At 37.9% G+C, this 15,654-nt stretch overlaps 2 protein-coding genes across 4 annotated transcripts in view; one reads left to right on the forward strand and one right to left on the reverse strand.

Moving 5' to 3' along the window:
* Positions 1–15,654, reverse strand: part of LOC106132887 (RING finger protein nhl-1) — a 70,018-nt gene that overhangs the window by 5,542 nt on the left and 48,822 nt on the right. For 2 of the 3 annotated variants that reach the window (XM_013332449.2, XM_013332448.2), the window contains 5 exons: positions 7,138–7,297; positions 5,420–6,856; positions 3,989–5,219; positions 3,718–3,890; positions 2,524–2,664 (listed from right to left, as the gene is read on the reverse strand). In XM_013332449.2, coding sequence (XP_013187903.1) covers positions 2,524–2,664; positions 3,718–3,890; positions 3,989–5,219; positions 5,420–6,856; positions 7,138–7,272 — 3,117 coding nt within the window. In that variant the 5' untranslated portion in view covers positions 7,273–7,297. The remainder of the gene's footprint in view (positions 1–2,523; positions 2,665–3,717; positions 3,891–3,988; positions 5,220–5,419; positions 6,857–7,137; positions 7,298–15,654) is intronic. The other variant, XM_060947307.1, reaches the window with a different exon arrangement.
* Positions 12,895–14,409, forward strand: LOC106132883 (piggyBac transposable element-derived protein 3-like). The gene has a single exon (XM_013332444.2). It carries the CDS (start codon positions 12,895–12,897, stop codon positions 14,407–14,409), a length of 1,515 nt encoding a protein of 504 aa, XP_013187898.2.

Raw genomic sequence — 15,654 nt, forward strand, 5'->3', positions numbered from 1 at the left:
ATTCCTTTTTTTATTGGTGCCGGGAACCACATGTGTGCCATGGAGGGAGAACATCATGAGTAAAGCTGCACATTCAGACAACTGGATGTGTAACCATGATCGATCCAATACGGGTTTTGGTTACCCTGCAAAGGTTGCGGAGGTCAGATGGGAGTCGCATCTTGTAAAAACCTGACTTGTCCAATCCAGGATCCATAGTCAAAGGCATACCCCAGGCTCCCCTCCAGAGAGGTGAGGATGCAACTGGCACTAAAGCCAGGAGGAAGATAGTGCCGTGTGGTTCCCGCTATTAAGAATAGGACTACGCTATACCTTCTGATGTATGCCGTAAAAGGCGATTAAGGGACATGTTGAAAAACTTGGGTTCTTCTTGTAGGATGGGCTGGATCAAAAATAAGTTTTTATATATGTTATAAAATAATTTTTCCAGGTTATATTTTAACTACTACAAAAGCTAAATTCGTCAAATAGATTTTGCGTGAAAGAGTAACAAAAACACACACGCAGTCTTACAAACATTTTCATTCATAATTTTAGAAGGAAACATCATAAAATCTAAATTTATAGAATCGCATTAAAACCATATTATTTTATTCAATTCTCGTGGCTACGCGTTCATCCTCTCAAATTTCGTTTATTCTACAAAACACATTTTGCTTATTCATGTAATTTTAAAGTTTAATGTATTCTAGTAGAGTTCATTTCAGCAAAATCGGGGATTGCATTGGAAATATTCCAAAAGGAATTTCCACGTATACACTGTTGTGCTATTAAGAATTTTTAATTAATTAGATTTATTTAAGGTAATTTTTTTCTTATGATTTCTGCAATTAAATATTGAATATTTTAGGATTCCATTCCCTTAGTAAATAAACAAAAAGGCAACAAGAGCATTTTTCTGAATTTCTAGTCGAAAGTGCACATGATATATCATAGCTATTTTTAAATAATAAAGATATAAAACGTGCACTAAGCAGATAAACAAGGAGAGTGTGGAGGGAAAGGTCGGAGTGGGAAAACCTAGACGAACGTATCTTGATCAAATTAAGGACGTCCTGGTAAAGAGTCAGGTCAAAAGTACCCGAAACCGCCGAGCTTGCATGAAGAGAGTTATGAATGTGGATGAAGCGAAGGAAATATGCAGAGATCGTGGCAAGTGAAAAGAGGAAGTCTCTGCCTACCCCTCCGGGATGGAGGCGTGATTTTATGTATGTATGTATAAAACGTTTGAATCATGATACAAGGATAAGTCAGTCGCTCAGTAACCACGGATCATTGTAACATGATTCGAAACCTCTGAGACAAAATAAAGGTACGTTACATGCGCGTTTAATACCTGTATTATTTATAAACATGTTGGTTTCACAACATTGTTGTACAACGTTTTGACAATTATTAAGCGATATGAAAAATCCTATAATAATAAAAAAAAAATTTAAATTGAATTTTGAATTTTGAAACATCGTGTATAATGCTGTGCCGTGCCGTGTCGTTCCTGGCACCAGGATAAAAAAGATTAGGACCACTATTTCTATTTCCAATTCGTAAAAGGCGAGTAAGGGATAGGCTTATAAACTTACCAACCTGTCATTATTTGAATCCAATTCTATCATCAAGCCAAAAAGCTGAACGTAGGTCACGTACAGCTTTTTGGTCTTTTCAAGTCTTGTCTTGTCTACCCCGCAAGGGATTAAGACGTGACTATTGAAATGTACGAATAGTGTATAACCTCTCATTCTTCAAATAAGTGCAAATTTAATTATTTTGATAAAGCAGAAGTCACGAATTTCCTTCTCTATTCAGGTATTGAAAAAACATAAATCACGAGGCACGACGGCATCATGCAACAAATTAATAATAAGATATCCTGAAAAGTGCCGTGTGGTTCCCGGCACCAAATAGAAAAAAAGAATAGGAGCACTCCATCACTCTCCCATGGATGTCGTAAAAGGCGACTATGGGGTAGGCTTATAAACTTGAAATTCTTCTTTTAGGCGATGGGCTAGCAACCCGTCACTATTAGAATCTCAATTCTATCTTAAAGCCAAATAGCTGAACGTGGCCATTCAGTCTATTCAAGACTGTTGGCTCTGTCTTCCCCGCAAGGCATATTGACGTGACTATATGTATGTATGGTATATCACCTCTCATTCTTCATAAATATGTGCAAATTTAGTAATTTTGATAAAGCAGAATTCACGAATTTCCTTCTCTATTAAAAGGATTGAAAAAACAAAAATCGAGGCACGGCGGCATCATGCAATCTATACTAATATTATAAAGCTGAAGAGTTTGTGTGAACGCGCTAATCTCAGGAACTATTGGTTCGAAATGAAAAATTATTTTTGTGTTTAATAGACCATTTATCGAGCAAGGCTTTAGGCTATTTATCATCACACTGCAATTATTAGGAGCGAGGAAATAATGGAAAATGTGAAAATAACCCATGCCCAAAATAACTATTCCACGCGTACGAAGTCGCGGGCACAGCTAGTGAATTAATGAGATAACCAGAAAACTGACCTGTATGCGATGATTGTATCTGTCAGCAATGATGTACTGCCCGATGCGGTTGACAGCGACGCCTGCCAGGCAGTCGAATTCTCCCTCCCCACTACCGTATTGACCAAACTCCTTCACGAATATGCCATTGGAGTCGAACACCTGTTGAATGATAAACTTATTAGAATCTGACATGATAGATCAACAAAAAAAGAAAAAAAGAATAAGAGCTCCATCTCTTCCACATGGATGTCTTAAAAGGCGACTAAGGAATAGGCTTATAAACTTGGGATTCTTCTTTTAGGCGATGTCCTAGCAACGTTTCACTATTTGAATTTAAATTCCATCATAGAGTAATGTAGCTGAACGTGGATTTTAGTCTTATCGAGACTGTTGGCTCTGTCTACCCCGTAAGGGATATAGACGTGACTATATGTATGTATGTATGTAGGTAGATCAACACCGATAATTTTCAAAATCTCCATACAAGGTCAGTTTTTACTAATGCTTTCTATCTTTTGTTTTATCTTGCAAAGAATAAAAAAAGTTATTTGTTTGATAAATTAGTTTAAGAGAAGGTTGACCAAATTTAATGCTCTGTTTTCTCATTATTTTCTGTTTTTGTCACGCAAAATGTTGGCACAAGGTCAGGGCTGAGGTGGGACTATTTTCAGACCGCTGTAAACAGACAAATTCCAGACAGGAATAGGATACCTGGGCGTGTTTACCAGGAGAACACAGCTAAATTAGAATTACGAGTATTTCATTACGAGCTCAGTGAAGTTTCATACCACTTTGAATACTTCGGATATCACTTTAATTATTTCAGATGTTTCGAATACTGATACATGTACATATATTTTTGTTTCTAGATGCTTTTGTAACTGTCGTTGTTTTTGTTGTATGTAAAGTTTCATCTGTACGTAGAAATAATAAGTCATTGCTTTCCTTACATATTTCTATTGACGGCCTATGTAGCGCAGCGGTAGAACGCTTGTCTGTGACAACGGAGGTCCTGGGTTCGAATCCCGGCCAGGGCATGATGAGAAAAGAACTTTCTCTGATTGAGCTGGGTCTTGGATGTTTATCTATATAAGTATTTATTATGAAATATAGTATCGCTGATTTAGTATCTCGAACTTACTTCGAGGCTAACTCAATCAGTGTAATTTGTCCCGTATATATTTATATTTATTCTATATGTTTTGGACCCACCTGCACTCGATGGTTAGAAGAATCAGCCACGACCATTGTATTGTCGGGACCTACAGCGATACCACGAGGCCATGTGAAACAACCGGGTTCGCTCCCCCGACTCCCCACGCTGAATTGTAAACGGCGTTTCTGCAGATACTGGCTCCTAGGGGAGGAACCTGCTGCTGCGAAACCTATGATCAAAAAACGAGGTTAAAAAATCTAATTCATAATCAAACAACTCAATGACCACAAGCGTCAAACCTATTTACACGCCACTCGTGTTTCTAACCTGCTACCGCTGCTGTAGCCGCCGTAGGGGAGATGGGGGAGCCTGCCGCGTTTTTTGAATCGTCATCAGAACTGGCAAGCTCATTGGCTGAACGCAAGGGCAGCCCGAGAGAAAGGCGACGTGACGTGCTAGACGACGTGCCAGTATCGCGCTCCTTGCCCCGCGACCCGTATTTGTTCTTCAAGTATCTAGCCCAAGAACTCAAGGCCGCTCCGTCTTTCTCGCCTGTAACTGGTCGTTCTGGCGAGCTCTCTCTAGATTTCAAAGCGTGCGACGAACGGCTTCGAGACAACTCCGAACCTCCGGTGCCGGAGCCGTATCGAGCCGCAAGATAAGCTGAAGGTGAAGCTGTAGTTGGAGACACAGGCTCATCTGCATCATCGTCGTCGCCTACCCCAAAACCGGTATGGCTACTCTTACTTCTTGCAAGACGGTTACGCCTTTCTTTAAGAGCAAGATATCTTGATCGAGCGGTGGGGTATTTTGAATCGTCATCGAACGAAGATGAAGGCTCGTCATCTTTAGGCTTGCTGCCGTAACGATTGCTGTACGAAGATTGAGTACTAGTGCCGTAACGAGAAGTGGGTTCTTCTTCTGTTTGAGATGAGTTTCTAGTACGGTATCGAGAAGGGGTAGGAGGATCTTTAGATTTAGTATCATGGGCGTCATTACGAGCATTTGTGCTACGCGCTAATAGCGGACCTATGTCGCTGCGAGCCATCGCCTGACTCTCGGGCTTTCTTTGCGAAGCAGGCTCCTCTTCACTCTCCTCCGACGAATCCGTTTCCTCTTCGGAACTTGTATCGGAATCTTCGTGAGCCGGCTCGGCGGGCGCCGGGGCGGGGGCCGGTCGTTGAGAACCAACAAAACGACTCTGGACCCGCTGTGCCCCGCCGGCTGTTCCATTCGTAGTTACTGACGCAGTTCTCTCATTTCCTGTGGAAAATAAACGAGTAGGTTTTGGTGGAAGCCCATCACTGTTGTATTTTGCTTTTAATTCAGCAATAGTGAGTATCGCACCTGTGTGTTTTACCGCCGAGCCGGAACTTTCTGTGGATGCGCTTGATTCAGTGCTGGGAGCGCGGGCTGCCGGTCGGTGTGCGGATGGTGTATCTGATGCTGAAGGTCTTCTAGCTGGTGCCGCTGGCTTTGGAACTGAAGAAGCGTTTTTACGCTGCTGTGTTTGTTGTCGAGTTCCAACAGATTCATCAGATTCACCGTCGCTGGACGCCTGAGAAATATATTGAAATTCGAATTGGACACCAAAACGGTAATTGTCATATTGTGTATGTGTGGAAATATGTTAAACGTGGAGTGTATTTATGGAATGCCGTTAGTTTCGCATTTTCCTTGTTAGTATCGATGATTTGTCTACGTTCTACGTTGTACTGTCGCCGTATATATTTATTCGTTGTCTTCTTCCCAACTCACCTCCCGGGCAGGAGTCGGTGGTTTACGATTAACAGCGTTTCTTTCTTCTTCCGCAGCGCGTTGAGAAGCCCGGTCCGCTTCTTGGGAAGAGGCTGCTCCTTTGTTCTGTCTCTTTAGACGCGATATTTCATCATCTTCACTCTGTTGCCTCTGTGTGGGTGGTGGCGGACGACGAGGTTGCGGTGTAGGTTGAACAGGTTTAGGGGGTGGTGGTGGTTCTTTTTTTTCTTTCTTTTTTCCACTGTCTACGTCTAATATTCTTTGGATGACACGTGGACAATCGTTCAATCTGAAGATGCCACTGAGTGGCCCACGAGTAGCATCTTCGGTGTCAGTCACCTTCTCTTTTTCCTTTTGTTTCTCTTCTGCTTTTTGTTTGGTTGTTGTTTGTTGTTCAGAGTCAGAATCGTTATCTTGTTGATGACTTCTTACAAAACGAGAACGGAACCTACGCGAAGGTCTATGTTCAGACTCGTATCCACTATAATCGTCCGCGCCATAATCTCTTGTATGTTTTTCAGGAGGTGGTGGACGGCGCTCACCAAATTTGCGTCCGCCCAATATCGGTTCATCGTTTTCCGTATAACCCTTAGCTTCTTCTTGCTGGCGGAATTGTGTTGCCAAGCGATGATCACTTTTAGACCTTGTGAGCCCCGACTGACTTTGTTGAATACCACTTGAATATGCATTAGGATGACTTATGTTCAATTCACCGTAGCTTGCAACATGTAACACTAATTGATTTGGATCATGTGTCATTATGAACCTCATTCTACGATTGTAGTCACCAGCTTCATAATCAAAGTTTCTGAGGAACTCCACGGTTTTTAAGAAAATTTCTTTAGTGTCGACTAACTCAGTGTCTTCCCACTCGACGTCATCGTTCATATATTTATCAGCGAGATCACAGTTGCTCTGTATATTGCTTAATTCTAACTCTAGATTATCTTTAAGGTTTGTTAAGTTTCTTAGCTCAGTTGCAAGATACCTGTCAACTTCATTCCTTAAGAAGTCAGTACGATCTTTTAATGCTTTAGATAAGCGTTTGTGTATCTCATCAATTTCAGCAGCTACTGAAGCGCAGTTGGTTTGAAGATTTGTCGTGTTACGTTCAACTATACCTAAAATATCTTGAAGCCTATTTACACCACGACGGATTTGATTATTAATTCTTGAGATTTCCCTCCTAAGTACTTCCATGTGTGCTGCTTTGCAGTCTTCGCAGACTTTCTTATCGCAATGAGCACATGGCGCGCAATATGCTTTTTCCGAGCAAACATTGCACCTTTCCATGACCTGGCCAGCAGTAGGATCTGGAAGTTCCCCTGCTATTTGAGCATGCAGTTCTAAGAACCGCTGCAGGGTAACGTTTGTCGGGAATCCTTGGACTCCTTGGTACGGGATCCTGTGTTCTGCTCTGCATTCTGGACATTTGACCTGTAAGACAAGATTCTGATAAACATATCATCTATTGTTTCGGTAATTATACGTCAAATATATATTTGCTATCTCTCTCTCTCTCCGTCTGTTTTATTACGTTAACAGGCGCGGCAGTGGCAGCCATAGGAGCAAAAAAAGCCACGAATGAGTTGAAAGGACAAAAAGTAAAGTCAGGCAAACCCAACTGAACTTAAACTGCTCAAAACAGAGCAGATTGAAGGAGGCTTACACCGAATTGGTCAAAGAAGGCTCAAGCTGACGATGACTATCCCACTAACCTGTCTTCTAACATAATCGACGAGGCCGTCCATGCACGGCTCCATGCAGAAGCTGTGCTGGCATGGCAGCAGCTTGGGATTTCTGTACCGGTCCAAACAGACGCAACACGTCAACAGCGACTCGAACTGCTCCATCTTGGCTTAGTGCTGCTTTACGTACCTGTGAAATATAAATGTAGGGCTTATATTAGTAAAGAATATTTTAAGGACTAATTTTGTGTTTGATCAATCATCTGTTCATCATCAACAAATGATTGAATCAAGTGACAGATAAATCGGTCTTGTTATGCCTGCTGTAGGAGTTCGCCTGGAGTATTAAGTATTGGAATAGCGAGTATACATGAAATATCTAAATGTATTAAAATTAAAATTTAATTTATTAGTTAATTTCTTTAACCCAAATAGATTTCTTGTTTAAGTGAACTCGATTGTTTAAATAAATTTCATTAATTTTCAAGACTGTTGGCTCTGTCTACCCCGCAAGAGATATAGACGTAATTTTATGTCATTATGTATCTCACAACCAAAACTCTGAATGTGCTACGTATTCGGCCGCTTACAAAAATTTTATAGCACACAAGCGAAAACTGGATAAAAAGCTAGCAAGTAAAAAGTCATAAAGTTTATCCCTCAAACTACTTTCCCCAAATACATATAGAAGAGGACACTGACCGACTGCTTGCTAAACATCGAACCCACACTCCTGGAACTAGAGATCAAATTTGGTTCGATACCCAAACTTCCCGCAGGAACAGAAATTTATTATCAATTATTAGTATCAAGCAGACAGCGCCGTGGGCATTCTCTAGTATTCTGATAAGATTATTTCATAAAGTGACTGAGATCAGGATTATGAAGCTGATTTAATTTGGCGCTCATGCGAGTTTCCGCAAAGATCCGGTGATTTATAAATAGGTGCGTCTGGCGTTTCACGCAGCCCTATACTTGAATAAACACTTGGCTCAGTAAATAACGACGTTACCAAATTTAGACCTACTGCTGAAGATGTCAAAGATGATAATAGCTCAGCAGATGATACAGATGTTTTGAACAATATGAAACTTTGTGTTAATGATGCTAAAGATCACGTGTAAGAGTATGTATCAAATCCCTATAGACGGTGAAATAGATTATGGTTTAGGCAAACTAGGTACTTGTAATTAGTTGCTTACGTGTCAATTTGAGACGGCCTTGTTTAAATGTGTCATGAAGTGTTACTAGAAATTTGGCATTGCTTTGAATTAAAAAAAAAAACATTAGTCATGACATATTTGCATCATATTTTTTACTAATGATGGTTGCAACTTGAAAAATTGAGGAATATTTTTTCATTTGTTACCTATTTAGGAGATTCATTCGAACTATTTATATCTCTCTCGTATACCTGTATTGAATATAAAATATATACTTTCTAATTTATACTTCTTTTTAGAAAGTCTTTAAAATTTAAAGATCTTAAAAAGCCTTTATAATTTTGTAGTGTGAATATATTTCTCAACAAAAAAAAACTTCTTAACTACTATAGTTGTTAAAATGTAAACTAGCTTTATTATTTTATTTTCAAACTGTTTCATTAGAGTGATCGACATCAATTAGTGGGCTTATATTATATTCGTAACATGCTTAACTCTAACTAAAATTTCGCAGTCCTTGAGTTGTTTGAATTCCTGAAATAGTGATTGCGACACCGCATCCAGGAAGCTTGGCGTGAGGTGTAAGTCACATTTATTCTTATTTTTGGCAGACATTTGCTTTTTTACGTTTCATTTTTCTTCGTATTTGGCCAAGTTTATTCTTTTGTGCGGCAACGTTCTTGGAAAATTAATAATGTACGTGATTCGTTGGAATATGCGCAGTATTTATTTCTTTGTTCAATTTTTTGGTGTAAAAAAATAAATAAATAAAAATAGCGTATCACGTACAGAGTTCACAATGTGTTGAAATAATATTCTTATTCAAAACACTCTTTTAAATTTGTAACTTTTCATATCAGAAAAAGGAATTTGATGAGCTATCATCCTACGCAATAAAAATACAAGGCATTTATGTTTATTACGTAGGAATATCAAACATCAGTTCTATTTAAAGTCTTCTCTGTATTTACCGATATACATTTATATTAATACTGAATAAATAAAGCATTCATTCATTCAACAAATTGTACGCAAAGTGATACAACGATAACACTAATTAAGTATTACCGTTTGAACTAAAATCAACAAAATTCTGTTTTTGTCTATAACATCCAACCGTATTTTCATTCATTTTGTACTAGTTGTCGGAAATAAAGTAAGCTCTTTACAGTCGTGTGGTTTCCAGAGCAGAAATAATATTAATCCTTCTGATGGATGCTGAATATTGTAATTTAAAGATATATTAATTATACCTCTATCTCAGGGGCACAAATAGCACCTACATCTTTCATTCCACTTTTCACATCCATGTTAACTTCAATTTAGATTTAAGAGATCTACATTTGTAAATTGACGTCCGGTAAAAATGCTGCAGTTTAGTATGTTCAGCCGTTATCATAAAAAAAATAGCTGAAGATATTACAGTTCATTAGGATTTTATTATCATTATACTAATACTAGCTGTTACTCGACACTTCGTCCGCGTTAAATCTTAACGTATTATATTATTCCAATGTCTTGGCTCTGTCATTCCAAAGCTCAGTTGTTTTTGCGTAAAAGTGTAACAAACACACATCCTTACAAGCTTTCGAATTGATAATATTATCAGGTAAACTATCACTAACAAATTGTGTCCATCAGATTACACAGAGCAAGTAAGGGTGGTTCTTTGCTCTGTAAATAAAATGAATGCACCTGCTGTTTATTTTTGTTGCTAGTTGAAATTGCGCGTGAAACCGCGTGACGTTGATTAGCGTCATTTAGTATCGCTCTGAGATCATCTACGTTACGGTCAATGGTAAAGAATGATGAACAAGACGGAAATAGATGACTGAAAGATTTTGGTTCAGTGGTTTCATCTCGTTTCTCACTTTTGCTCGCATTCTCAATAACGTGATAATGAACAGCGATTCAATATATTTTTTTAATCTACGATGTGTCATCGACATTATTGATTTAAGTAGGTACTTATAATAGTTTGATTGCCAACCCATACTTTTACATTGTCACAAAACACGGTGAGAGAAACAGTCATTTGGGAAACAAATTGTGTGAAATTACCATAGCTACAAAGATCATACAAAAATATTCAATTTTTAGTATGAAGACTTGACTTGAGTTACCCAATTCAACATCGAGATCATAGGAGCCGAGCTTAAATAAGATTTAATGATAAGTCTAAGTTTGCGATCATCAATGTCTCGAGCAAGGGGAGAAAATATTAAATAACATAACATAAAGTACTAAATCCCTTGCGCGGTAGACAGAGCCAACAGTCATCAAAAGACTGAAACGCCACGTTCAGCTGTTTGGCTCAATGATAGAATCTTAATGGAATGATGAATAAGTCGAAAATATGATGGTTGCAAAGCATTTGGTTCAGTGATTTTATAACTCGGGCTTTCTAAAGTATTGCATCGATTTCAATAATATAAGAAGCGACTCCCGCCTGAGTTCCACATCCTTGCAGGTGAACCTAAGAGGTATCATTATTTATTTATTATCATTCTCATTTCATATCAGTTTGCCTGATTGTGCAGATCCGACGGAACATAATGTTTTTCCTTACCGTAAGAGCTAGAATCGATCAAATTAATTTAAATAATCTCGAAAATATATGATAATTTAGTCAACTGTAATTTTTAATTGATTTATGAAGAACCTTATTAACGCCACAATTTTATTATAAATATATCAATATTACGAATAGAATTTGATTATCAAATCTTAAAATGATACTCGAAGTGAGATGATTTGGAACTAGAACGTCGTGTGAATGCGGAAGATATTTGGACGTAGTATCTGTGAATGTTGCAAGAAATGTCACAATATCTATACTAATATTATATAGCTGAAGAGTTTGTCTGTTTGCTTGTTTGAACGCGCTAATCTCAGGAACTGCTGGTTCGAATTGAAACAATTCTTTTTGCGTTGAATAGACCATTTATCGAGGAAGGCTTTGGGCTATATAACATCACGCTGCAACTATAAGGACAAAATGTGAAAAAAATAACGGGGGAAATTATTCATCTTTGAGGGCTTCAATGATGCCCAAAATAACTATTCCACGCGGACGAAGTCGCGGGCACAGCTAGTAGAAAATATAAACAAAGAACAGATACAAAAATTTTATTGCCCACGCTGTATCTATCTATATGAAGTGTATCTACTTCACTTATAACTAATATTATACCTAAACTAGCTGTGCTCGCGACTTCGTTCGCGTAGAATAGTTATTTTGGGCATTATTGAAACCCTCAAGGAGGAATAAATTTCCCCGTTTTTTTTCCACATTTTCCATTATTTCTTCGCTCCTAATAGTTGCAGCGTGATGATAAATAGCCTTAAGCCTTTCTCGATAAATGGTCTATTCAATACAAAAATAATTTTTCAATTCGAACCAGTAGTTCCTGAGATTAACGCGTTCAAACATACAAACAAACTCTTCAGCGTTATATTAGTATAGATAGGGATCTAAGATCATTCGTTTGTTTTTTGTCACTTCACACGTTATCTACTGAACTAATATCTACTTGAAATTTTGCACAAATAGAATTATGAGTCTGTAAAAGGAGATAGGGGTTATCCCGATAAAAGCTAGTTTTCGTGGGATTTGCAAAAAACCTGTATTGTTTGTTACGTAGGTGGCGCTAAATTCGCGCGGGTATAGCTGCTAGTAAAAGCCATAAGTCGTAACCAAATCGTTAGGAAAAAATTAGCCATTTCATTGTTTGCATTCAACTACAAAATTAGCTTTTTAATTGAATTATTAAGATAATCATAAAATTCAACACAGCGGCTGACTTAAAAGCAGTGTTTCTTTTGTATTAGGTATATTTCTGCGCAGCTTTCATCGCGCGACAAACAATGTAGACAATGTGCATTCGTCCACGATTTAGATTTAAGAGATCTATATTTGTAAATTGACGTCCGATGAAAATGCTGCAGTGTAGTTTGTTGTATGTTGTTGTTGTTGTTGTTGTATCCAATTTTGAAAATAAATCTATTCTATTTTATTCTAAAATGTCACAAAGCAGGAAGACTGATCAAGAACCGCCCACACAAATACGCGAATTTCATTGTTAGTGAAGTGTGCATGACTTTCGTAAATTATGTATATGTGAGAAGGTCGTATCGCACGGCCAATTATTTTTGGACACTTGATGAAATTGGAAACATCCATGTGATGTGTAATCCTACTAACCCATTCTTGACCACCGTGCCAATTTGGGAACACTTATTTTTTGAGGGTAGATAAAAAAAGTGTTGACACCAGTGTATGTTCTGTTGCGTAGTTGTGAAGGCAAAAGAGTGCGCTTATGGTAAAAAATTAAATAAAAGCATAAAACATCAAAAGTGATATTGTTTTCATAAATTAAAAATATCTATTTATAGAAGCATCGAGGTAAGTGCATATTATTTACTTATACGACAGGTCGATGTACGATATCGTGATAGTGGTTTTAGTTATTATAAAATAAGATATTGGACAAACGTTTATATGTAAATTTAGTAACTTTTATCTTATGTATGCAATTATACGGTCAAGTAAATATTGGTGTGCCAATTTTGGTACAGTGGCTACAAGTGTGCAATAATTGAATATTCATTTCAGGACTTCAAGATGAGTCGAAAACAGACTTTTAGCGCCAGTAATAACTACAGAGGACTTGAGGATGCCATTCATGACATAATAGAGGATAGTGATGACGGTTTGGAGTATGACCTAGCCATTATTCCTCCAGATCCAAGTATTGTTACTGATGAAGAAGAGGGTTTCGACGAAGATTTGATGCCGTCGAGCTTACCAAATGACGTTCCTGGTAACATTGAAGTATTTGTTCACAATATTGGTAGTCTTTCAGACTCTGGTGACAGTAGTGATGATGAGCCTTTGGCTGCAAAAAAAGCACGTAAAGACACAGGTAGTACATCACATGCAGAGCAATCCAGAAACACTGTACCATCTCGTCGTCAAGCCTTGAATATTCCAATTTGGCGAAAGTGTGCTCCTAACTATTCTACTCAATACGAAGAAACTGAGGAACGGTTACTCTGTGAGAACCATGTGAAAGAGCAACTAAAAGATTTGACTCCTGTTCAAATTTTTGAAAAGCTTTTTGATGATGAAGTATTTGAGATGATTGTACACTTTAGCAATCTTTATGCGAGCCAAAATAATAGACACAACTTTTGTGTCACAACTGAAGAGCTAAGGATATTTTTTGGAATACTCATTCTTTCAGGTTACCATAAGTTACCTCGAGAACACATGTATTGGTCTTTGGATGAAGATGTTGGCGTAGAAGTCGTGTCAAAAGCGATGTCAAGAAATAGATTTAGAGAAATCAAACGAAACTTGCATTTGGTAGACAATAATGATGCTTCGACTACTTCTGATAAAATGTTCAAGGTCCGAAAATTGTCCGAAGTACTCATGAAAAAATATAACCAGTGGGGTATTTTTCACGAGTTTATTTCAATCGACGAATCAATGATTCGGTACTATGGCCATCATCCAGCCAAGCAATTTATTCGAGGCAAACCTGTTCGGTTTGGTTACAAGAATTGGGTTGCTGCAAGTTCTTCAGGATATTGTTATAGCTTTGATATTTACTGTGGAAAGTCTACCACGCCGACCACTGAGCCACTTGGTACAAGAGTAGTAAAATTGCTACTCAATAAATTGACGACGAATGCTGCAAATCATAAAGTATTTTTTGATAATTTTTTTACCAGCTGTGATCTACTCTATGACTTACGTCAGTCAGGATTTCGGGCCACTGGAACTGTGAGAGAAAATCGTACCAAAAAATGCCCATTATCGTCTGTAAAGGAAATGATGAAAAAATCACGAGCAGTATATGACTACAGGTTTGATAAAAATAATGAAATTCTTTTGGTCCGCTGGAAAGATAACAGTATTTGCACAATGGCTACCAATTACGACTCATATGAGCCTTTAGGACTTGTAAAGAGATGGTGTCCAGAAAAAAAGGAGAAGGCTGAGGTGACGATTCCACATCTCTTTCAAAATTACAATAAAGGCATGGGTGGAGTGGATGAATTAGACCAGTCGATATCACTCTATAGGATTGGGATTCATGGCAAGAAATGGTGGTGGGTTCTATTTACCTAAATGATTGACATGACCATAGCAAACGCATGGCGTCTACATGTCCTTGCTAAAGAAGATCCCATGGACCAATTGTTGTTTAGGCGAAACATAGCCAGATACTACCTCAGGCATTCAATTCAGAAACAAAACACTCGTCCTTCGTCATCAAATATTGATGGGTTACAATTAGATGGTAAGAACCACGTCCCTGAAAAACTTGTGAAACGTGTACGGTGTGTTGTTTGTCATAATAGAAGCCGTTGGGGGTGCAAAAAATGCAAGAAAACACTCTGTATAGAAAAATCGTGTTTCGCTGATTTTCACTCTTAGGTGGCCACTGTGCCAATTTGGGTACACCCCTGTAATTTCCTGAAAAAATGTTTTTTTTTCATTTTCGAGCAGATTTATTTGTTTTTGTACTCCTCTTTCATGAATAAATAAAGAAAAATTAAAAATTAACATGTGCGTTTTTATTTGGCCTCTAATGGGCTAATATTATAAATGCGAAAGTTTGTGAGTATGTATGTATGTCAGTATGGATGTTTGTTACTCTTTCACGCAAAAACTACTGAACTGATTACGATGAAAGGTATGTAGGTAGTTGAAGACCCAGAATAACATATAGGCTACTTTTTGTCCTGAAGTTTCCACGGGATTGATAGGGTTTCCATGCGGACGAAGTCGCGGGCGGCCTCTAGTGTAACATATTTATCAGTTTGTTGTCTTTATTCCTTGGCTAAGTGTCTTGTCAACTATACATTTGGCAGGTGCCTAGTTAATGATTTTAAAATAGTTCTTGCGACTTAAAAATTCTGATTCAGAATAGATATTTAATTTTCTCACATCTATATCCATTGCGGGGTAGACAGAGCCAATGGTCTTGAAAATACTGATAGGCATCGACGTGTGATAAAAGATGGCGCTGATAATAATCGAGTTAATGCTTATAGCTCGTGATTACAAGTTGTCATTTAATACGTTCGAGTTTGTAGTGTATGTCTTGTAAATCTATATAGATTAACCGTACTTTAACTGATACAATAAATTATAAAGCACGTACAATATAAATCTTATTTTCTCCCTAAACTAATCAAGACAATTTCAAAATTGCTTGAAATTCTAAGTTATGGTGCAAATGCGGAATGGGATGAAATCAAAGTTTATGTTACAAGGATATTAATCAAACCAGCTTAGGAAATCATCAAAAAGGTGTGCAGAATAGGGCGTGATAATTAGAGGTGCAATTTACCGACAATATGGTGAAAT

The sequence above is a fragment of the Amyelois transitella genome, chromosome 13 (genome assembly GCF_032362555.1).
Source record: "Amyelois transitella isolate CPQ chromosome 13, ilAmyTran1.1, whole genome shotgun sequence".
Classification (NCBI taxonomy): Eukaryota; Metazoa; Arthropoda; class Insecta; order Lepidoptera; family Pyralidae; genus Amyelois; species Amyelois transitella.

What these genes read in the sequence shown, in the direction of transcription:
- LOC106132883 (XM_013332444.2), top strand. Translation starts at nt 12,895, where the DNA reads ATGAGTCGAAAACAGACTTTTAGCGCCAGTAATAACTACAGAGGACTT.